Source organism: Dendrobates tinctorius, unplaced genomic scaffold (assembly GCF_039654945.1).
Source record: "Dendrobates tinctorius isolate UK_male_01 unplaced genomic scaffold, ASM3965494v1 ptg000156l, whole genome shotgun sequence".
In the NCBI taxonomy this organism is placed as follows: Eukaryota; Metazoa; Chordata; class Amphibia; order Anura; family Dendrobatidae; genus Dendrobates; species Dendrobates tinctorius.
In genome coordinates this window covers 12,652,708-12,677,058 of record NW_027361823.1, presented here as the reverse complement: position 1 = coordinate 12,677,058, position 24,351 = coordinate 12,652,708, and the positions used below count along the sequence as shown (strand labels likewise).

Below are 24,351 nucleotides of genomic sequence, written 5' to 3'. Positions count from 1 at the left end.
ATATGATTCCAAGCTACTGGAACAACACGTCTACCTTGAACTGTCCTCCCATCTCTCTTCTTGCTCCCTCTTCGACCGCTTACAATCTGGCTTCCGGTCACAGCACTCCACTGAAACTGCCCTTACTAAGGTCACCAATGACCTCTTAACTGCCAAGAGCAAGCGACACTACTCTGTCCTCCTCCTCCTGGACCTGTCGGCTGCCTTTGACACAGTGGACCATTCCCTATTATTACAGACCCTCTCATCCCTCGGCATCACAGACTTGGCCCTCTCCTGGATCTCATCATACCTAACAGACCGGACATTCAGCGTCTCCCACTCACACACCACCTCCTCACCTCGCCCCCTATCTGTCGGAGTCCCACAAGGTTCAGTCCTTGGGCCCCTGCTGTTCTCTATTTACACCTTTGGCCTGGGACAGCTCATAGAATCTCATGGCTTTCAGTATCATCTTTATGCTGATGACACACAGATCTACATCTCTGGACCAGATATCACCTCCCTACTAACCAGAATCCCTCAATGTCTGTCCACTATTTCATCCTTCTTCTCCACTAGATATCTGAAACTCAACATGGACAAAACAGAATTCATCATCTTTCCCCCATCTCACGTGACCCCCCCTATGAACCTATCAATTACAGTAAATGACTGCCCACTCTCCCCAGTCCCACAAGCTCGCTGCCTCGGAGTAATCCTTGACGCTGATCTCTCCTTCAAACCACATATCCAAACCCTTTCCACTTCATGCCGACTTCAACTCAAAAATATTTCACGCATCCGTTCATTCCTCACCCAAGAATCTGCAAAAACCCTAGTCCATGCCCTCATCATCTCTCGCCTTGACTACTGCAACCTCATGCTCTGTGGCCTCCCCTCAAACACTCTCGCACCCCTCCAATCTATTCTAAACTCTGCTGCCCGACTAATCCACCTGTCCCCCCGCTATTCCCCAGCTTCTCCCCTCTGTCAATCCCTTCACTGGCTCCCAATTGCCCAGAGACTCCATTACAAAACCCTAACCATGACATACAAAGCCATCCACAACTTGTCTCCTCCATACATCTGTGACCTCGTCTCCCGGTACTTTCCTGCACGCAACCTCCGATCCTCACAAGATCTCCTTCTCTACTCCCCTCTTATCTCCTCTTCCCACAATCGCATACAAGATTTCTCTCGCGCATCACCCCTACTCTGGAACTCTCTACCACAGCATATCAGACTCTCACCTACCATCGAAACCTTCAAAAAGAGCCTGAAGACCCACCTCTTCCGACAAGCCTATAACCTGCAGTAACCACCGATCGACCAAACCGCTGCACGACCAGCTCTACCCTCGCCTACTGTATTATCACCCATCCCTTGAAGATTGTGAGCCCTCGCGGGCAGGGTCCTCTCTCCTCCTGTACCAGTTATGACTTGTATTGTTTAAGATTATTGTACTTGTTTTTATGTATACCCCTCCTCACATGTAAAGCGCCATGGAATAAATGGCGCTATAACAATTAATAATAATAATAATAATAATAATAATAATATGATCTCTGTGGTTTTTATGGAGAACTTCACATTTGATTAATTTTAAACAGAACAGTTTTCCACTGTGCCTCAGTCCATTTTAAACCAGCTTTGGTCCAAAGATGGAAGCATTTTTGGATTCTCTTCATCTACGGCTTCTTTACATGATAGAGCTTTAAACGAACCTGTCACCAGTTTTGGCCTATAAGAAGTAAGGCCACCACCTTTCAGGACTGATATACAGCATTCTATACATCTGTATATTGGCCCCCAACCTGACCTGTTTAAGAGAAGAAAAATAACTTTTATTAAACTCACCTGCAGGCAGTCCGGTCCAAGAGTGTCGCAGATCTTGGTCTGGCACCTCCCATCTTCTTGTTGCAGTCCTTATTCTTGGTTCTTGTGGATGATGTGTCACTGTGTCATCCACAGTGTCTCCTCGGCATCACGCTCCTGCGCAAGGGAACTTCTCTGCTCTCTTGAGGGCTCTTTGACCTTTCCAAGTGTCTGCGCACTGTAGTACTTTGCTCTGCCCTCTAAAGGTCAGAGAAGTATGCCTGCGCAGAAGCGCGATGCCAGGGAGATTGTGTGGATGACGTAGGGATGTCTCATCCACATGAAGCAAGCAGGAGGACGGGGATCGTAAGAAGACGAGAGGCGTCGGACCAAGACCTGCAACACCCCTTGGACTGGACTGCCCCACCGGAATAATAATACATATTTTTCTTCTCTTACAGGTCATGTTGGGGGCTGATATACAGCATTATACAATGCTATATATCAACCCTGAAAGGTGGTGGCCTTACTTCATATCGGCTAAACCTGGTGACAGGTTCCCTTTAAGTTGCATTTGTGGATTGCATGAAAATCTAATTTAACAATGATTTTTGGAAATATTTCCAAACCCCTGCAGTGATTTGAATGGCTGTTTTTAATGCAGTGCCACTTTGTGGGGGCACATAGATCACAAGCATCCAATATTGAGCAACCATTTTGTCTCTTTTGCACATAGATTTCTCCAGAATCTCTCAATCTTTTAATTATATTATGTACTGTAGAGTGTGGGATATTCAAAATCTTTGTAATTTTACATGAAGGAAACTTTTTCTGAAAATGTTCCACAATTTTTAGACACAGTTTTTAGATTGGTGAACTTCGGACCATCTTTGCTTCTGAGAGACTCTGCCTCCCTAATATGCTATTTTTACACAGTCATATGAAGTAGTAGAAAATTGACCCTCCAGCTGTTTTTCATTAGTACCACTTACTTTTTCAGCCTTTTGTTAACCCTATCCTAATTTTTTTGATGTGTTGCTGCCATCAATTTCTAAATGAGTTAATTTTTTCAAATGAAATGTAAAAATGTCTAATGATCACTTTCCGATCTATGATGTATGTTCTGTTGTGAATAAAATATGACTATAAGAAAATTGCATTCTGTCTCCTTTATACAGTGTCCCTGCGTTTTTTGAATTGAGGTTGTAATCTAGCAGCAATACAGAAAATATTGATACATGCGCTATAAAGGTACCTGGTAAGGGAGCCTAAAGAAGCCACAAGACTGAATGCAGCTGAAATCGTAGACCCTCTTTCATTAAATTAATTACTTTAATTAACTCTCTTCATGTGATCAAGAAGCTTTGAATTCTCATTCATTTTAGGGCTCAGTCAGACGAGCATATTCCATGTTCATGTGCTGTCCTCATGCAATACGAATAGCATACAGACAGCACGCTGACCATTGCAAGTCAATATTCAATGTGGCAGTTCATATGAACGTTTTTACACAAGGATCTATGGTCTGTGAGTAAAAAATTGCATCATTCACTATTTTGATTCATATTTTGGATCAGACTCACCCATTATACGTCAATGGGTGCAGAAAAAAAAATCGGATCATGACCATGCATATATCAAACGCTATTCATGGATCAATTACAATTCATAATATAGGAAATTGAATTTGACCTTTTATTTTTTATTAAATTGGTTATGTAAAAAATGGCCTTATGGATTGCATATGGCAAACAATACCGGTGAAAAATTATCTATTTTTTCTGGATAAAAACTGACAATTTTGCGTGTTTCCATGCAATCCCGGCCTTGCTTGTTATTTTGCACCACTAATTTTATTTTTTTTTGCACAGTACTTCTCCAATAGTCCTTGCAACAGTGATGAAATACCAGGTGCAGCCCATCGACAGGAATAGCGCTATTAATCAAAGCAGCCTCCTTATTGCTAGCAAGTTCCCTTTTACAGTTTATTAAATTACCAAAAACTCCAACAACTACAATAGTTACTAAAACCGAATTCACCACATTCTCCATTTCCTAAAATTCCATATCTTAAAAAGATGTAAAAATGCAAAGCAATTCTTCAATAACCTCCATAACTTTGTTAAAAAAAATAAAAGTTGAAATTAAACCAATGCATCTTGTTTATAACAATGGCATCATTTCCCTTTCGTACTTTTAGAGCCCATAAAATATTTAAAGTGCATTAGCGAGACCAAACTGTGCAGATAATTAACATGGCAAAATCTTACTTTTTACGGTTGCTGTGCGGGTGCAGTTGTAGAGTATAGCGAGTTCTCCAAATACTTTTCCTGGTCCCATGGTGCATAGCTTCACACTTTCTTTTGTTACTTCTACCTTGCCATCTAGAAAATAGAAAGAAACATTGAACAATTAAATCAGTAGTAACATTAAAAAATGAACCTTTTTATTTTATACTTTGGAAGGGAAGAATTTTGAAAAAAATACATAAAAAACTAAATTAGTAGTCATTGATTAAAATGATCAACCATGCAACCACACAAAAAAAGCGGAAGTCAACAGGAGATAAAGTAGCACAGTGCTTCCCTAGTGACAGGGGTCAGATAAGTTGGATCGTCACTGATTGGTGGCAGACATTTCCTAATATAACTAAATGAAGGACAGTCTTTAAACGGTTGTCCATGATTTGTAAAAAAAAATGCTAGGTGTTCTAGAAAAAGAGCAAAAAAAGTATGGTCTCCCTGTGAATTCCCAACCCCCCAGTCCAGTGTCTGTGCTTTACTACTTGTCCATCAGTTATGACATTCTGATTATCCCCATGTGACTGCTACCACTAATCCCTAGCCTCACTGCAGATGACAATGATTGGCTGCTTCAGTAACATGTCAGTGAAGAAATGCTAGTCTAAGGGGGTCAGATTCCTTGTAGGAATGCTTGGACCTGACACCCATAATGTGGTGGTGCACCATCTTGCTGGAAAAACTCAGGGAACGTGCCATCTCCAGTGCATAAAGAGGGCAACACATCATCATGTAGCAATTTCAGATATCCAGTGGCATTGAGTTTCCATTGATGAAGAATGGCCCCACTATATTGTACCCCATATACCACACAATACCATCAATTATGGGTGTCAGATCTGAGCATTGCTATATGAACAGTTTCCTGGAATGTGGATTGGTCGTCGTGGACCAGTTGAATGGCCACCAAGGTCTCCCGATCTGACCCCCTTAGACTTTTATCTTTGGGGTCATCTGAAGGCAATTGTCTATGCTGTGAAGGTACGAGATGTGCAGCATCTGAAGCAATGGATACTAGAAGCCTGTGCTAGCATTTCTTCTGCGGTGTTGCTATCAGTGTGTCAAGAGTGGGAGAAAAGGTTGCATTGACAATCCAACACAATGGGCAGCACTTTGAACACATTTTATAAGTGGTCATAAACTTGTAAATAACTCATGAAAGAAGAAAGTTACGTTAAAACCAAACACACCATTGTTTTTCTTGTGAAATTATCAAAAAGTTTGATGTGTCACATGACCCTCTTCCCATTGAAAAAAATAAAGTTGGATCCAAAATGGCCAACTTCAAAATGCTGCCATGGTCACCACCCATCTTGATAAGTTTTCCCCCTCCCATATACTAATGTGCCACAAACAGGAAGTTGATTTCACCAACCATTCCCATTTTAACTGTATCCATATAAATGACCCACCCTGTACATTATAAGGTTTGTAGCTGGACAGCCACATATAGGACTCCCAAGCCAACATTTTATTTAACACATTAAGCTACATATTCACTAATAAAACCATTAATTTTGCAAAAAGGTGGAATTACATATGAAACCCAATTCTATTATTGGAACATTATTGCCAGAGTTCACTGTGAAAAAAACTGTGTAACAAATTTAAAATGAGAAGGAAACAATTGCTTAATCTACATATTACAGATGAGGGATAAATGGGCTTTTTGCTGTTTTTAACCTCATTTGACATTATGTTTTCATATGACAGTGGGCAATTCCTGTGATTTAAGTGTGAGCCAGTGCTAAGCCTGGGATTGCTTTGTCCTCTATGCAGCCATAAAGCCGGCAGCATTTCTGCAGCAATAATCTTGCCCTCTTTGGAAACATATATATTATGGATGAGGAAATATATACAGCCCCAGAAGCACTGTTAAAACTCCGACAAAACATAACTCTGATACACGTTGTCACGTTAAGTATGGCACAGCTCCTGGCATTTCCCATGGCTCATAATTAAAATCCACAGTTTAGCATCACCACCACAGTTAATTGGTATTTTTGTAAAGACAAACAACCCACTAGTGGCAAAGTAGGTCTGCTGCAGGTCTGCCTTGTTGAGTGTCTAACAGTACTCCACGCTTTGGCAAATCTCTGTAAAGTTTTTGAAGAAGTTCTAAAAAAGTTTGAAAAGCTAACGTCTAAAATTACAATATAAAATATATAAGATTGATGCATTAAACAGGTTATCCCACTAACAAAATACATTTTAATCAGTAGATCTTGGAATATTAATAAGTTCCACAAATGTTCCTGTGCTGACATAATCTCATAAATGTGCCCCTGCTGTGCACTGTCCATGTAGAGATGCTGCAGCTCACGGTTGTGGATACACAGATCCTAGCCAGAAAGAAGGCAAAAGTGAGGCTACAGGGACTCTCAACTGTTCGTTTGTGTGAAGGAACACATTTCCCTACCTGCTTGCTTTATCACAGGAGTGAATGTTTCAACAATGTCACCAGCTCTGTCAAGTAATCATAACCCTGTCAAGTTACGAGCTCCAATCTCTGCTGACCTCTTATGTCACAGACTTCTTTATGATGAGCTCACAGACCTGGTGATGTGGGTAAAACATTTGCTTCTGTGAGAAAACAATCAGGCAGGGAATTGTCTTTCCTCACACATAGGAACAGCTAAGAGTCCCTGCTATGTAGTCAATATAGTCACTTATTCTTTAACCCTTGGCCAGGAGCTCTGTATGTGCCACCGTGAGCGTGAGTTGCAGCCTTTCTGCACGGTCAAACATAGCCGTAACAGACTACACAGCAGGGCACATTTATAAGATTATCTCAGCACAGGAACATCTTTTTAAACACATCTAATTATGGAATTTACCAATATTCCAAGATGTAGTAATTAAAATGCAATTTTGTGGAATTTAAATTACCTAACAGTAAGATTTCACAGATAACATTAACCCCCTTCACCCCCCTTCAAGTCATAACTCTGGAACGCTTCAATGCATCCCACTGATTCTGAGACTGTTTTTATGTGTCTTATTGTACTTCTTGATAGTGTTAAAATTTCTTTGCTATGACTTATGTTTATTTGTGAAAAAAACTGAAATTTGGTGAAAAATTAGAAAATGTTGCAATTTTCAAACTTTTAATTTCTATGCCCTTAAATCACTGTGTCATGTTACACACAATAGTCAATAAATAACATTTCCCACATGTCTACTTTATATCAATTTTTGAAACATAATTTTATTTTGTTGGGAAGTTATAAGGGTTAAAAGTTGACCAGCTATTTCTCATTTTTCCAACAAAATTTACAAAACTATTTTTTTTAGAAACCATAAATAATACAAATAATACTCGCGCTATGAATCAATAAAAATAGGAATAATTACCTGTATTGTTCATGCAGTAGACTCATGAAAATTAGACGTTAAGAAGATAAAAAAGTGGAGTTTGATTGATCAAACTACAAAAGAGGAGGCTGACTACGTGTGCCTGCATTCTGCAATGCGGCTGGTGTGATTGCCGCTGCCCGACACCGCTAACTCCGGTGAGCGTTCAGCATTTTCATTCACTTCACCGCCTCTACGCTATCCTTGTGGGGTTTGTTATTCTCTGAGGTGTACCGGACATTTGCTTGTATATAGAGCCTGATACCGTCCGGAACAGAGCTCTTGGACTTATTCGCTCACTTCTAAGAGCCAGGATCCTCCTCAAGCTAAGTAAACGCCATCGGCTTCCACCTATTGACACTTAAGTGACACTGCTCAAAAGACCGCCTGTAGTGGTGAACTATTCGGCAATTCTAACTGCACTCCTCTTTAGAGGTACCTGAAATATTGGGGTCAGTTAAACTTGGACCACATTTAAAGCACTTTATTGCATATGGTTCATCCATTGTATTTGATTTTATTTACATCAGCCTAGTAACACCAATAGTAATTGTTTTTAAATATATTAGAGCGCCACTCTATCATCTTCTATCGTACTGGGTTAAATTGGTTCTGTATAACCACATTTAAAGGGAATCTGTCACCCCTTTTTTGAGATATCATACAATGATATCATTCAATCGTGTGTCACATAAGGATTCTCTTAGTACTTTTGCTTCCCTCTGACCCCGCACCTTTCATGCATAAATACCTTTTTTATATTGGTTCAGATGTATGTAAACTGCCGCTGTCCGGTCCGATGGGCGGGGCTTATTCACCTGCTCCCCCCTTCCTGTCTTGCTCTACGCAAGAAGAAATGCATAGAGCAAGTCAGGGAGGGGGGGAGCAGGTGAATAAGCCCCGCCCATAGGACTGGACAGCGGTAGTTTACATACATCTGAACCGATATAAAAAAAGGTATTTATGCATGAAAGGTGTGGGGTCAGGGGGAAGCAAAAGTACTAAGAGAATCCTTATGGGACACACAATTGAATGATATTATTATATGATATCTCAAAAAAGGGGTGACAGATTCCCTTTAATATGTCTGTCCCTTTTTTGTAGTTTGAGCAATCAAACTCCACTTTTTTATCTTCTTAACATCTAATTCTCATAAGTCTACTGCATCAACAATACAGGTAATTATTCCTATTTTTATTGATTCGTAGCGCGAGTATTATTTGTATTATTTATTATTTAATTTTATCCCTTGTGGAGTGGGGAGTTTTACTTGCTGCTGAATCAATTTCATACACTAGCACCGCTGGTTTATTCTGTTTTGTATTTTTTTAGAAACCGCATCACATTTGAAGTGATTTTGAGGCTCTTGTATGACAGAAAGTTCCCAAAAGTGATGCCATTCTAAAAACTGCACCCCTAAAGGTGTTCAAAACCACATTCAAGAAGTTTATTAACGCTTCAGGTGCTTCACAGGAATTTTTGGAACGTGGAAGGAAAAAATGAACATTTAACTTTTTTTCACAAAAAAATTATTTTACACCCAAATTTTTTTATTTTTTATTTTTACATGGTTAACAGGAAAAAATTGACCTCAAAACTTGTTGAGCACATTCTCTTGAGTAAGCCGATTCCCCATATGTGAGGGAAAACTACCGTTTTTGTGCAAAGCAAAGCTCGGAAGGGAAGGAGCGTCATTTGACTTTTTTAATGTAAAATTTAATGGAATCATTGGCAGATGCCATGTCAAGTTTGGAGAGCCCCTGATCTGCTTAAAGAGTTGAAACCCCTACTAGCTGTCATGATCCAAGCTGGGTTTTGTTTCCTGTCTCTCTCGTTCCCGGTCTGATCATGTCAAGAGTTAACTTTTCTCTGCCACGTTCTGGCTTCAGGCCAACTATTTCTCTCCACTGCATCCTGAAGGCGGTGTCTGTTATAGTTTCTGCCTATGGCATGTGTAGCTGACTCTGCTTGCCCTGATTTGTCCTGCTGCTTTTGCATGCCGACTCTGTGTTCCCCTACTTGTGTTTTGACTCCCTGGTATTTGACTTGGCTTGGATCTTGACCTGCTGCTTGCCTCTTGTTTTTGGCATATCTGCTCCTGACCGATATTGACCCATTTGGCTTGTTTCTGACTCTGTGCTTGTTTATTCCTTTGGTACTGTGCTACAGACTAATATCGACCCGGTTTGTTTTACTACTCCACTGCCTCCTAGTGGTGGCCTCGCTGCTGCACTGCAGGTTTGCTCCTGCTGTGTGCAGTCCTCCCTCCACTCTATTGCCATCTAGCGGAGCTGCATCTACCTGCATAGCAGCAGCGTGACACAAGTGACCCCATTTTAGAAACTAGACCCCCTCAAGAAACTTATCAGGATGTGGACTTCATAGAAGTTTAAAAAGTTGAGAGTGAAAATAAAAAAACACATTTTTTCCCAAAAAACTTTATTTTTGCCCCGAATTTTTTATTTTCACAAGCGTAAGAGGAGATAATGGACCCTAAAATTTGTTGTGCAATTTCTCCTGAGTACGCAGATACCCAATAAGGGGAGGAAACTGCTGTTAGGGTGCACGGCAGGGCTCAGAAAAGATGGAGTGATGTTTTGAAACAAAGATTTTCATGGAATATTTTGCGGGTGTTATGTCACGTTTAAAAAGCTCCTGATGTGCGTAAACAATCTAAACTACCCACAAGTGACCCCATTTTGGGAACTAAACCACCTCAAGGAATTTATCTAGATGTGTGGTGAACACTTTGAACCCCAAAGTGCTTCACAGAAAGTTATAACGTTAAGCCATGAAAATAAAAAAAAAACCCTTTTTTTCCCACAAAAATATTCTTTTAAGTTAACATGGGAAAATGGACCACAAAATTTGCTATGCAATTTATCCCGAGTAAATCAATATCCCATATGTGGTCGTAAACTTCTTTTGAGGCACAGTACAAAGCTCAGAAGGGAAGAAGCGCTATATTGCAGTTCGCTTTTTGCTGGACTGGTTTGAGGGTGCCATGTCACACTAGTAAAGTCCCTGAGATGCCAAAACAGCAAAACCCCCATAGTTGACCCCATTTTAAGGGTGAAGTGATCATATTGACACCACAAGTGTGTCACAGAATTTTAGACTATTGGGCAAAGAAGAAAAATCATTACACTTTTACCACCAAAATTTTGTTTTAGCCCCAGATTTTACATTTTCACAAAGTGGAATGGGAAAAATGGCACCAAAATTTGTACCACAATTTGTGCTGAATATGGAAATACCCCATATATGGCTGTACAGTACTTCTTAGCCATGCGGTGAGACTCGGGAGGAACAGAGCACTATTTTCTTCCTGAAATGCAGATTTTGCTAGAATAGTTTGCGGACTCCATATGCAGAGTGATAGAAGAGCAAAATCCCCCTGAAGTAACCCCATTTTGGAAAGTATACCAGTCTTGGGAATTCATCTACAGGTATAGTGACGATTTTGACTCCATGTTTGTTTTCCAGAAACAAGCAGCAGTGGATGTTGCTGAGCGAAAATTGTAAACTGCCAGGTTGTCATCACTACAGAAATGCCAAACATGTGGACGTTAAATGTGGTTTAGGCACACTGGGGCTCAGATGGGAGGGGGCATCTGAATTTTGAGGTGCAGAATTGGCTGAATTTCTTTTAGGGAGCCAAACTATTCTTTAATTATATAAACAGTAAAATGATTAAAATTGATGGTGTCGGCCCTTTAAAGAACAATGAGGGTGAAATCATAGAGAGCGATGTGGGAAAAGCAAATGTTTTAAATACTTTTTTCTCAACAGTGTTCACACAGGAAAAGGATTTGCCAGGGGAAATGCAGAGTGATAATGTAAACTCCCCATTAAATATTACCTGCCTAACCCAGTAAGAAGTGCAGAACTGCCTTAGCAAGATTAAAATTGACAAATCACCAGGCCCTGATGGCATTCACCCTCGGGTATTAAGGGAGTTAAGTAATGTGATAGACAGGCCTCTATTCCTTATATTTAAAGACTCTATAGAAACAGGGTCTGTTCCTTTTGATTGGCAGCAAGCAAATGTGGTACCAATATTCAAAAAGGGGTGTAAATGGGAACCTGGAAACTATAGGCCGGTAAGCTTAACATCTGTTGTGGGTAAAATTTTGAAGGGTTTCTAAGGGATACCATTATGGAATATCTCATTGTTAATAAATGTTTAACTCCATATCAACATGGATTTATGAAGGATCGCTCCTGTCAAACTAACCTGATCAGTTTCTATGAGGATGTAAGCTCTCAAATGGACCAAGGAGTATCATTGGATGTCATTTATCTCGACTTTTCTAAAGCATTTGACACTGTCCCACATAAAAGATTGGTAAGCAAGATGAGAAAGCTTGGGCTAGCGGAAAATGTGTGTAGATGGGTAGGTAGCTGACTTAGACCGGTTTCACATTTGCGTTACAGGCCGCCGCTAAGCCCCGCCCCATGCCGCGCCTCCAGTGGTAGCTCCGCCTCCGGGCGCATGACGCTGCATGCGTCATGCGTCCCCTATCTTTATCACTGAGGACGCAGGCCGTGCGCAGTATGCATTTGGCGGCACCTGCGTCCTTTTGACGGTGCGCCGAGTGCAACCAAATTGCAACAGGTAGCGTTTGGCGCTGGTCGGTGCACCGTCAAAAGGACGCAGGCGCCGCAAAAACGCATACTGCGCACGGCCTGCGTCCTCAGTGATAAAGATAGGGGACGTATGACGCATGCGGCGTCATGCGCCCGGAGGCGGAGCTACTGCCGGAGGCGCGGCAGGGGGTGGGGCTTAGCTGCGGCCTGCGCAGGCCGGTGCTGTGGCCTGTAACGCAAATGTGAAACCGGCCTTAGTGATAGAAAACAAAGAGTGGTTATTAATGGGGCATACTCAGATTGGGCCAGGGTTACTAGTGGGGTACCACAGGGTTCTGTACTGGGCCCACTACTATTTAATATATTTATTAATGATCTAGTGGATGGCTTACACAGTAAAATATTAGTATTTGCAGATTATACAAAACTATGTAAGGTAGTTAACACAAAGGAGGACAGTTTGCAACTACAGACAGATTTGAGTAAACTGGAGAATTGGGCTGAAAAATGGCAAATGAGGTTTAACACAGATAAGTGTAAGGTTATGCACATGGGAAGGAGAAACAGATGCTACAATTACTTACTAAATGGGAAACTGCTGGGGAAATCAGACATGGAAAAAGACTTAGGCATCTTAGTCAATAAGAAGCTAAATTGGAGTGCCCAGTGTCAGGCAGCAGCCACCAAAGCAAATAGGGTCATGGGATGCATTAGAAGAGGTCTGGGGACACGAGATGAAAACATAATTCTCCCTCTGTACAAATCACTCGTCAGACCACACTTGGAGTATTGTGTGCAATTTTGGACGCCGGTGCTCAAGAAAGACATTACTGAACTTGAAAGGGTTCAAAGGCGGGCTACTAAAATGATAAATGGAGTTGGTTAACTACAATACCCAGAAAGGTTATCAAAATTAGGTCTATTTACTCTAGAAAAGAGAAGACTTAGGGGAGACCTAATATATAAGTACAAGTATATCAGAGGGCAGTACAGAGATCTCTCCAATGAACTGTTTGTACCAAGGACTGTGACAAGAACAAGGGGGCATTCTCTTCGTTTGGAGGAAAGACAATTTCTGCACCAGGATAGAAGAGGGTTCTTCACGGTAAGAGCAGTGAGGCTGTGGAATTCTCTTGCTGAGGAAGTGGTGATGGCCAACTCACTGAATGAATTTAAGAAAGGAATGGATGCTTTTCTTGTGAGTAACAATATGAAAGCTTACGAATAACATAATATTATAGGTAGATGGTTGACCCAGCTTAGGGGAAGGAATTTTTTTTCCCTAAGGAGAAAATTGGCTTCTACTCTGTGGGTTTTTTGCCTTCCCCAGGATCAACAATGCAGAATAGCTGCACTAAAAATAGGCTGAACTAGATGGACATAAGGTCTTCTTTTAGCCTTCAAAACTATGTTACTATAAGGAGGTTTGTGGGAACGCAGCTCCCACGGCATCTTAAACATACAGCACACGTCTGAAAGGGGTTAATACTTAACATTGTTATTATCATGTGCTGATTAATGAAAAACAAACTAATCCCCATTTTTAGTAATGACACTTCAAAGAATTATTAGGAGAAAACAGTGACAGATATAAAGTTTTAAAGAAATTATATTAGGAAAGATGGGCAATTTTTCATAATAAATCCTTCTTTTCGATTTAAGCCATGGAGATACGGTATGACAGTGATTTCCAAGAGGGGAAATTACTTTGACCTATAGCCATTATTTAATTCCCATCTTTTTCTCTATTCTTTTGAACTTAATCTCCACGATGAGTAAGTCAGTCTTTATCGAGCAGGTAGCGCCACACACATGGTTATCAAAGGAGACAAGTCATGAGAATAAAGCGATGTCTAAGGGCATCCTAATACCTACAAAGTCGATAAGAATGGATACACAATAGGGTATAAAATACCAATTTATAATGAATCTACCAGTCTGGATAAAGAACTCAGGTGATATTAGATCATGCACAACAGCGATACATCCAATAATGGCCGGTCCCCCAATGCATTGCACATAGGATTGAACTATGTCAGAGTCAATTGCTCTAGCATGTATCTATCTGTATATCTACCTAGATTTTTCCACCTATCTATCTTTTATTCTATCACCTATTCTGCCACCTAGCCGTCTTTCTATACATATTTTATTTGTTTATCTAACTAACAATCCAATCTCTTATCTAACGATTGATCTGTTCTACGTTACTGTCTCTCTTCACGTATCTTTTCATTATTTTCAATTACCCTTGAGATCCCCATACACAATAGACTAGAATTGGGAGAACTCAATGATATCGGCAGAATCTGTCATGTGTCTATCTCTCTAGCTATCAAATCACTCATCTACAGCCCACCATACACTTTAAATGGCATATCTACAGGAATCAATTGGCCAGGGTCTCTGTACACATTAAATTGATGGCTAAACCCATCGATATGGGTTTGGCTGTCATTAGTCTATTGTGTACTGGGGCTAAAATATTGATTTGATCAACCCTATTGTTTCTATCTATCTATCTATCTATCTATCTATCTATTATCTTGACGGTTATTTTGCATTTGTTATTAAAAAAAACTAAGAAAAAACTGATATAAAGAAATTATATTTATTTAAAAAACTTTTTATAATTGTAAAATTAATTTTAGATATGTTTTTGTAAGCTAATTTCTCCTATTGAATACAGAAAGATTTAAAGGTCAAGCCCAGGTGGTTTTAAGTCACCAGCCAATAAATAGAGCACAATCCAATTATCAGTAGTATTGTGAATGCTGGAGCACTCGGGGCATTGCCATGGAGAGGTCCTTCAATTTCTAACCAGAGCAAAACCTCCACTACTGTGCCATTTAGCTAGATGTCAAGTATTGAAAATACATAAATATCTTGTTCTACAGGTAGATTGAGGCCGACATTGACGGGAGTGGAATGGCTCTACCTAAAGAGATTTGGTCATGTCTGACATTTAGCTCGTAACATACAGAAATGTCTAGTAGTAATGCACATAAATAAAAATACGCAATGAAACGAGCTGCTAGATGGCTGATATTCTCCTTTAAGGCGAGACTGTCCAGATAGTGATATGTTTCTCTTCTGATTAAATCTACAAAAATGGATATTTAAGAGAAGTAAATGTGTAAATAAAAACTGAGATTATCAATAATTATTATGCTGAATGGGGAGACTCATAAAAGCAGTTACTTCCAGACCAGTAGTTCAGATCCACATAGTTGTAACAAAGATCCTCTTTGACGCCTGGCAAATCAGACCTCATATCACCCAAGGTCTGAGTAATGTAGGCTTAGATGAAAACAAAGCATTCTAGAAACAGGCCTCCACCACTAGAGGGAGCTGAGGTGCTTACTGCATACTGCTTTATAATTGAGATCCATGTGGACAGTGTACGGAATAAGCTCCTAAGTGCCATCTAGTGATGCATATAGGCAGCTAAACGGCATGTTACAAAACTACATCTCTTACATATTTATAATTAATTTGGAGCTCATCACCAGATTAATAAAGTTCCTTCTCTTATAAAAGTTGTAAGATGGCAGCCGGACGGGTCCTTGAGGGGACATATGTATCATCGTGGTTGGTAGCTTGGGTGATGTGAGCTCAGAAAGCATGCTCCAGCATATATAGTGCTCAGAGAGTTATCAGGCCATTCCAGGGCTGGGTTTTAAATGCAGTCAAAAGAGATGGGTGGGAATGACTGCTCAGATATCCCCACCCCGGGGGTGTGGTTTGGCAGATAAAATGGAGATCGAGTGTCTCATTCAGTGTCTGGGTCTGAAGATGTGTGGATCTCCTGTGTGTTATTCTGTGCTAAGGCCTAAAGAACCGCACATTATCCTGAGCGGGCAGACCCGCAATATTGTTTGGACTTTTTACTTTGTGTTCACTTTGTGCTGGTAAAGGCTGTTCTTCTGTTTGGTTCCCTGAGCGGTTTATGCAGTCTTACTAAACCTGCTTGGACATTTCAACAATACCACTTCCTGTGTCGACCTCAACTGCGGCTCAGTGAGTACAAACCTCTACACAGTATATTTATAACTGAATTGTAGAGAGGAGTGAATTGATTCAATGCAAATCAAATTTATCTTGAATTTTAGAAAATGTGAGGTACGTGGCAAATTTGAACTATTTGCAATTTAATTTGGGTGAATCAACAAAAATGTCTGCTTCTATGTTACAAAATGCAGAAGACTGCAGCAACCAGAGAAGGCTCACATGGCCTTCAGCGCAAACGGAGAAGCTTCTCAATAGTGCTTTATTGCCATCACATAGTACAGGACAGTGCAAAGTATATCCAGTATAAAAGCCGCGGCAGGGAATGCAGCACAGCAACCATGTTGGGGTGAATCTGGTTTAGTGAGAGAAGTCACAGTACATAGCTTAGCAATTGTAATAGAGGTAAAAAGCCAAACAACTCTGAATATACTGTACAGATAGTGTGTGAGAAAACAGCAGTGAAAAACCTTTACCCATAGCCATAATTGTGTAGGTCACTGTGACATTAATAAGGCTGTGTTGGTGTAAAAGGAGTTGGGTACAGTCCTAAGAGGGATCAGACTGTTACAATGGCCAAGATAAAATAAATTAATCTTTATTAGAAAAATACAAGCAAGTTAAAAGTCCCATTAAAAAGCAGAAAGTCGAAACAGACGGCTGAGGCCACACAGGGACACCAATTATAAAAATTAACAGTAGTTATCCGCAAAACACAAATGGTTATACTAATAAATAGATAAGTATAATATAACACAATGAACCTTTATAGAGAGAAATATCAGAATGGAGAATTCCAAGCTCATGATCACTACAAAGTATCCAGATAATAAACCCAATGTCTTAAAAAGATAAACTGGAAAAAAGTCCTACAGAAATTTTACACAGGTTATAACCTGAGAGATTGTATGGTAAGTGAGAATGGGCCAAGTCCTATTGAATAACACAAAAGTGTTTGATGCTGAGCAAAATACAAAGCAAAATCAAAAGGGAAGAAAACCTGTGTAAGGATTAACCAAGAATAACACCCCTGACGCGCGTTGCACATACAGCTTCTTCTGAATGGTGATTGGAGTACCTGTAATTAAAACTTTTGGGGTAAAAAAATATGCCAAAGCAGTTGGATTCCAACTTCAAAAGATTGATCTTTTCTAATTAAAAGAAATATAAAGAAAGTTTTTGACCTCATTTACATTAAAAGTAGAAAACATTGCTGAATCTACAGGAATGTTCAGACCTTGGGTCCCTGGGGTTATGTTTACCAGGTTATTAATGCACCCAGGGGCACCAAGATTTAATTGGAATTGTAGCCAGTTCACCTTTTATGAACAGCACTACATCTGATCATTTCCATTATGTCAGTCCTCCTAGGAGCAGTCTGAATTGTAGGTTGGAGAGGTGATACGGATAGCAGGTATTTTTTACTCATCCTGCTTTCTAAATTGACATCCAAACCTGAACAAGACCCCAAGGGAAGTGATACTAATTACAGTGATTACCCAATTAAATCTGAATGGCCATGAAGTGGGACGCTCCACAGCAATTCCCTCTAACCATCACTTTACTCTGCGGACAAAACTTCCGCAGCATCAGCGAACATCTGCAGTACACAGAAAAGGAGAAAATCCATACAGCAGCTGCTTTGTTGTGACATTCATCTTCTTAGAGTGGTTATCATGTGTCTGCCCACACAAGATGATAAATGTCATATCAGACCCAGATTATCCAGCATTAGGCATAGGCAATTTAAGTGTCTCTTCTACTTTCCGAAAATGTGCGGTTGCACTTTTATATTGTCTGCGGGGAAGTGAAGACTCCTGACAAGGACTGAGCATGAATACGGAAAGGTAGAAACCTTGTTCCTCATGAGCATCCCATGGGTTTGTTTGTATCTGAAGCCGTACGCGGAGAAGAATCAGGGATTGATGGAAAAATGATACTTCTCGAAACTATGCCAGCACACTTTTATTAGCACTGCAGCAGATGGAAAGCAAGAATTTCAAACACCAAAATTCCAAAATATTTGAGTTTTGAAAGAGTTTATAAAAATCAGAGATCAAGTCTTTTTTTTATAGAAGTCTACATAAAGTATATGCCAAAATCAATGGGGAAAATGGCTGAAGCAGTATATGCAAGTAATCAGGCAGGTCCAGCATTAGTGAAGCACATTTGTGATTATTTTATGATGCAAGGGCGAGTCTGTATGGCGCAAAACCAAGGCAAACCTGCTAATGCCCTAAGCGCTGAAACAGATGTACACTACACCATCATTTCATGAAAGGGAAGCTTTAGTAATTTGGACTTTGAACTGGCTAACCCAAATCGACCCTTTGACCAGCCTAACTGGAGTTTTCCTGTTTGTAAGACACCTCATCCAGAGCTTTGGTTCTCAGGAGAAGATCTTAAGGACCAACTATATTCACTTACATAATCTATAGCTGCCCTCCTGGTAAACAGAAATGGCCGTATAGCTGTCGCTGATTCTATGACCTCATTCAGGAACTAGATGATTTTGAGAGTTATGGAGTGGCACCAATTACAATTAGAGTTGAGCGACTTTTGGTTTTTTAGGGTCGCGTTTCGTTTCGTGAAACCCGACTTTTCCAAAAGTCGGGTCGAGCAAGATCGTCCGATTATAGGGAAAAGTCGGGGTCGTCCCGAAACACGAAACCCAATGTAAGTCAATGGGGAATAAAAGTCGGCAGTGAGAGGAGGACAGGAAACACACCTACAGTGCCCATTTGAATGCCAAAAGCATCAATTCTTCTTACTTAAGCTTGTCAACCTTAATTAACTTCATAATACAAGTTACGCACTGAAAAATGGGGGTTATTTGGCTAAAGTTGTGGGGGGGCTGGCTCCAGGTTTTCATGTGCCCTGGGCGAAAGAGCGCCCCTTTAACACATACCAAAACTCATCATGCTCCGATACGGCAGAGAAATAGCGGTATAGTACAATGAAAAATACTTCACTTTTTACATCTCATGACGAGGCCCATCTATTTCTCCATACAGAATCATTGGTCCCATATAATGTTTGAAACAGTATATGATGAGCTCCACATAATGCTACAGTATATGTTGGTCCCCATGGATGAAGCTCCACTGTCTTATGGGCCCAAATAATGCTCCAAACATAATGGGCCCCATTTCTAATGCTCTAGTGTATAATGGGCCCTGTAAATGCTGCTCCAGTGTCTGATGTCCACCTTTGGAATGTTCCAGTGTATGGTGGGCCCCATCTATCATTCTCCAGAGTAACGTGCTCCCCAAAAATTGCTGTCCCAACATTGAAAACAATCAAATAAGTCTCCTCGCTAGGGAATCCCTGTACTAGTCTGGACTCCTCGTCGTCCCCATCTTCCATCTCACTGCACAGTATTTCAACCTTGCAAGTGCTGTGATCCTGAGCAAGCAGGGGGGGCCCACTCGTTGGCGACGGCACTGGCACAGGGCCCCTGATAGTACGGTGGTGTGTCTGATGGCGGGTGGGCCGAACCTGCACTTTCATCTGCAGCTTCCTCTTTGTCACCGTGTAAGATGGAACTGTATATGGGAAGGGTAACCTGAGTTTCATCAGGGTCAGATTCAGGCCGTGTAGCGTGCGAGGGGAATGTAGTGGTCTGGGTCAATGTACCAGCAGATTCATCGAGCAGTGGCTGGGCATCAGTGCACTTGTGTCGCCCCCAGGAGTACGGTCGCCACAGTGGCATTACCTTCCTCCTAGGGAGTGTGATGTCATGCTTGGGAGCAACGAAGGATCTCTCTAGCAGGTTAACTGATTGGGCGGCGTTATTCCCACGAGTCATGACCCTCCAAACAGCGTTCATGAAGGCAAATTGTTTGTTTTACGTGGGCAGTATGGTTGCAAAGCTGAACCTTAAAGGAATGTCCAGAAGGGCACCACCAGGAGTGGAGCCTACGGTTAAATTCGACTCCACCTGGGAAACCTCAACCATGCCAGCTACAGAACAGATGCACACATTGCAAGCTTAATTCCGTTAACGAACGAGACTCCGTCATGCCCCGCGGTCCGAGTCCGGCTTACTAGAGGGACACGTGAGGCTCTGGCACATGAGATTGGCCAATAACTGGTGTGTCATGCCCTTACATGTCCGTGACTGCATGTGCGCTACACTGAAAAGGCCAGCGTTTGTCGCTTACAGGTGCAGATAACCCGCTGAACAACGTTAGTGATGGGGATCACTGATTACAATTATTACCCGCGAACAATGATTTCCCAGTAAGTGCAGGTCAACTGCAGTTCCAGAATTAGGCCTAACCGTCATTCCTGAAAAAATGAAAAACTTACGTGTGCAAACCACAGGTGCTGTAGCTTGCTTAACAGCTCGCCAGCCGTTCTCACGCCCAGTATGGATTACACGTGATTGCACAAAGGTTAGAAAGGGTACCGTATCCCCAGATAACATGTATGGATAGCGTACACATTCAAAATATATGTCTCAGGAGGCAGGCTCAGACGGTGTTAGGCCCAGTATGGATTGCACGTGATTGCACAAAGGTTAGAAAGGGTACCATATCCCCGGATAACATGTATGGATAGCGTACACATTCAAAATATATGTCTCAGGAGGCAGGCTCAGACGGTGTTAGGCCCAGTATGGATTGCACGTGATTGCACAAAGGTTAGAAAGGGTACCGTATCCCCCGATAACATGTATGGATAGCGTACACATTCAAAATATATGTCTCAGGAGGCAGGCTCAGACGGTGTTAGGCCCAGTATGGATTGCACGTGATTGCACAAAGGTTAGAAAGGGTACCGTATCCCCGGATAACATGTATGGATAGCGTACACATTCAAAATATATGTCTCAGGAGGCAGGCTCAGACGGTGTTAGGCCCAGTATGGATTGCACGTGATTGCACAAAGGTTAGAAAGGGTACCGTATCCCCGGATAACATGTATGGATAGCGTACACATTCAAAATATATGTCTCAGGAGGCAGGCTCAGACGGTGTTAGGCCCAGTATGGATTGCACGTGATTGCACAAAGGTTAGAAAGGGTACCGTATTCCTGGATAACATGTATGGATAGCGTACACATTCAAAATATATGTCTCAGGAGGCAGGCTCAGACGGTGTTAGGCCCAGTATGGATTGCACGTGATTGCACAAAGGTTAGAAAGAGTACCGTATCCCCAGATAACATGTATGGATAGCGTACACATTCAAAATATATGTCTCAGGAGGCAGGCTCAGACGGTGATAGGCCCAGTATGGATTGCACGTGATTGCACAAAGGTTAGAAAGGGTACCGTATCCCCGGATAACATGTATGGATAGCGTACACATTCAAAATATATGTCTCAGGAGGCAGGCTCAGACGGTGTTAGGCCCAGTATGGATTGCACGTGATTGCACAAAGGTTAGAAAGGGTACCGTATCCCCGGATAACATGTATGGATAGCGTACACATTCAAAATATATGTCTCAGGAGGCAGGCTCAGACGGTGTTAGGCCCAGTATGGATTGCACGTGATTGCACAAAGGTTAGAAAGAGTACCGTATCCCCAGATAACATGTATGGATAGCGTACACATTCAAAATATATGTCTCAGGAGGCAGGCTCAGACGGTGATAGGCCCAGTATGGATTGCACGTGATTGCACAAAGGTTAGAAATGGTACCGTATCCCCGGATAACATGTATGGATAGCGTACACATTCAAAATATATGTCTCAGGAGGCAGGCTCAGACGGTGTTAGGCCCAGTATGGATTGCACGTGATTGCACAAAGGTTAGAAAGGGTACCGTATCCCCGGATAACATGTATGGATGGCGTACACATTCAAAATATATGTCTCAGGAGGCAGGCTCAGACGGTGTCAGGCACAGTATGGATTTGACGGCCCAGATTACACAGCGGAGGAGCAGAGAGAGGTAAAGATTGCAAATGCTGGGGCCCTGCCCAAGCAAGGGGGGCCCACTCGTGGGCGTCGGTACTGGCACTGGGCCCCTCATAGTACAGCGGTGTGTCTGACGGCGGGTGTGCACCACCACCGTCAGAGACACTTGATTGCACTATGAGGGACCCTGTGCCAGTGCCCGCGCCCAAGAGTCGGCCTACCCACCTGTCCAGGGCAACGGCACTCGCACGGTGTCGTGCGCTAGGTGGTGACCCCGGCCATGGGGGGGGGGGGGCAGCACAGTTAGGGAGTTTTAGAAAGTGGCATATGTTGATGTTGGACATTCAGCTGATGCAAAAGGTGAAATAGGTCAAGTCCCAGGAAGAGGTGGACCAAAGCAAGACATTTTTCTGTCACCCTATGTGTCATCAGGGGAAGATGGGACAAAATCCTTGGAAACCCATGCATGGTTCATTTTAATGAAGGTTAGATCATCCACATTTTGGGTTGACAGACGGGTCCTTTTTTCTGTCAGGATTGATCCAGCTGCACTGAAGACTCTTTCCGATAGCACACTTGCAGCTGGGCAAGCGAGCTCCTGTAAGGCATATTGTGCCAATTCAGGCCAGGTGTCCAGTTTAGCGGCCCAATAGTCAAAGGGGAATGACCTGTGTGGGAGAACATCGATATGGGAGGAAAAGTAGTTTGTAACCATAGTTGACAACTGCTGTCTCCTGTCACTTTCCATCGATGCAGTATTACCAGTTGTGTGAGCGGTATTTGAAAAATCAGTCCACAATATTGTCATGAAACCCCTGTCTCCAACGCCACTTCTGCTGTGTGCACCACGAACACCTCTGCCAAGCTGCCCCCGGCCCGTACGGCTCGTGTGAGAACCATCACCGCTGCTGTGTGCGGGGAATGCCTCAAGCAACCGATTTACCAGAGTTACTTGTTTATTAGCCAATATTAGGTCAAGGTTCTCCTGTGGCATGATGTTTTGTAATTTGCCTTTATAGCGTGGATCCAGGATGCTGGCCAACCAGTAGTCGTCATCGTTCATCATTTTGGCAATGCGGGGGTCCCTTTTTAGGATCCGCAAGGCATAATCTGACATGTGGGCCAATGTTCCCGGTGTCAATGATGCACTGCGAGTGCTGGTTGGAGGAGCACTTTCTGGCAAATCCACATCCCTCCAGTCACGCACAAACCCTGTACCAGACCTTGCCACGCCAACATTTTCACTTGCCCCACGAGATGCATCCTCCTCCCCTAAGTAATCATCCCCATCATCATCCTCCTCCTCCTCTTCTTCCTCCACCTCGTCCAGGAGAGGTCCCTGAGCAGACAATGGCTGAATGTCATCAAGGATTCCCTCCTCCTCTTCCTCCTCATCAACATTGGCTGCAGACGCCTGCTCCTTAAGGTGCGTCAAAGTTTGCATGAGCAGACGCATAAGTGGGATGCTCATGCTTAGGATGGCGTCGTCTGCGCTTACCAGCCGTGTGCATTCCTCAAAACACTGAAGGACTTTACAGAGGTCTTTTAGCTTCGACCACTGCAAACCTGTCAACTCCATGTCTGCTCTCAAAGTGCCTGGCCGTGTATCCTCCCACAAATGCATTATGGCCTGCCTCTGCTCGCACAGCCGCTCCACCATGTGCAGGGTGGAGTTCCACCTTGTTGCAATGTCGATAATGAGGCGGTGGTTGGGAAGGTGGAGCAATCGCTGCAGCTTCTGCATACGAACGGAGTGTACAGGCGACCGGCGGATGTGCGCGCACAGTCTTCGCACCTTCTGGAGCAGGGCTGTTAACTCCGGATAATTTTTGAGGAAGCACTGCACCACCAGGTTCAAGGTGTGAGCCAAGCAAGGTATGTGGCTGAGTTTTGAAAGGGCTATGGCTGCCACAAAATTACGGCCGTTATCACTAACTACCTTGCCTGCCTCAAGATGTACACTGCCCAGCCATGACTCAGTTTGTCGCTTCAAGTACTCGGCCAGCACCTCGGCGGTATGTCTGTCGCCCAAACACATCATCTGCAACACAGCCTGCTGACGCTTTCCACTAGCTGCTCGATAGGGGGACACATCGTGTGCAACAGTGGCAGCTGCAGATGGAGTGCTCATACGACTGCGCTCTGTGGACGAGCTTTCGCTTCTGGAGGAGGAGGAGGAGGAGGAGGAGGGTGGAACGCCTACAGCCAACTGTTTCCTATACCATGGGCTAGGCAGCACTGTCCCACCACCGCTGTCCCCTGTGGACCCTGCATCCACCACATTAACCCAGTGCGCAGTGATGGACACGTAACGGCCCTGGCCATGCCGACTGGACCATGCATCAGTAGTGAGGTGCACCTTTCCGCTCACTGACTGCTTGAGTGCATGGACAATGCGGTCTTTCACATGATGGTGGAGGGCTGGGATGGCT

At 42.6% G+C, this 24,351-nt stretch overlaps 1 protein-coding gene across 2 annotated transcripts in view; it reads right to left on the bottom strand.

Annotated features, from left to right (window-relative positions):
* Positions 1–24,351, bottom strand: part of PRKG1 (protein kinase cGMP-dependent 1) — a 1,325,447-nt gene that overhangs the window by 813,891 nt on the left and 487,205 nt on the right. For both annotated transcript variants that reach the window (XM_073548242.1, XM_073548243.1), the window contains exon 3: positions 4,068–4,181. In XM_073548242.1, coding sequence (XP_073404343.1) covers positions 4,068–4,181 — 114 coding nt within the window. The remainder of the gene's footprint in view (positions 1–4,067; positions 4,182–24,351) is intronic.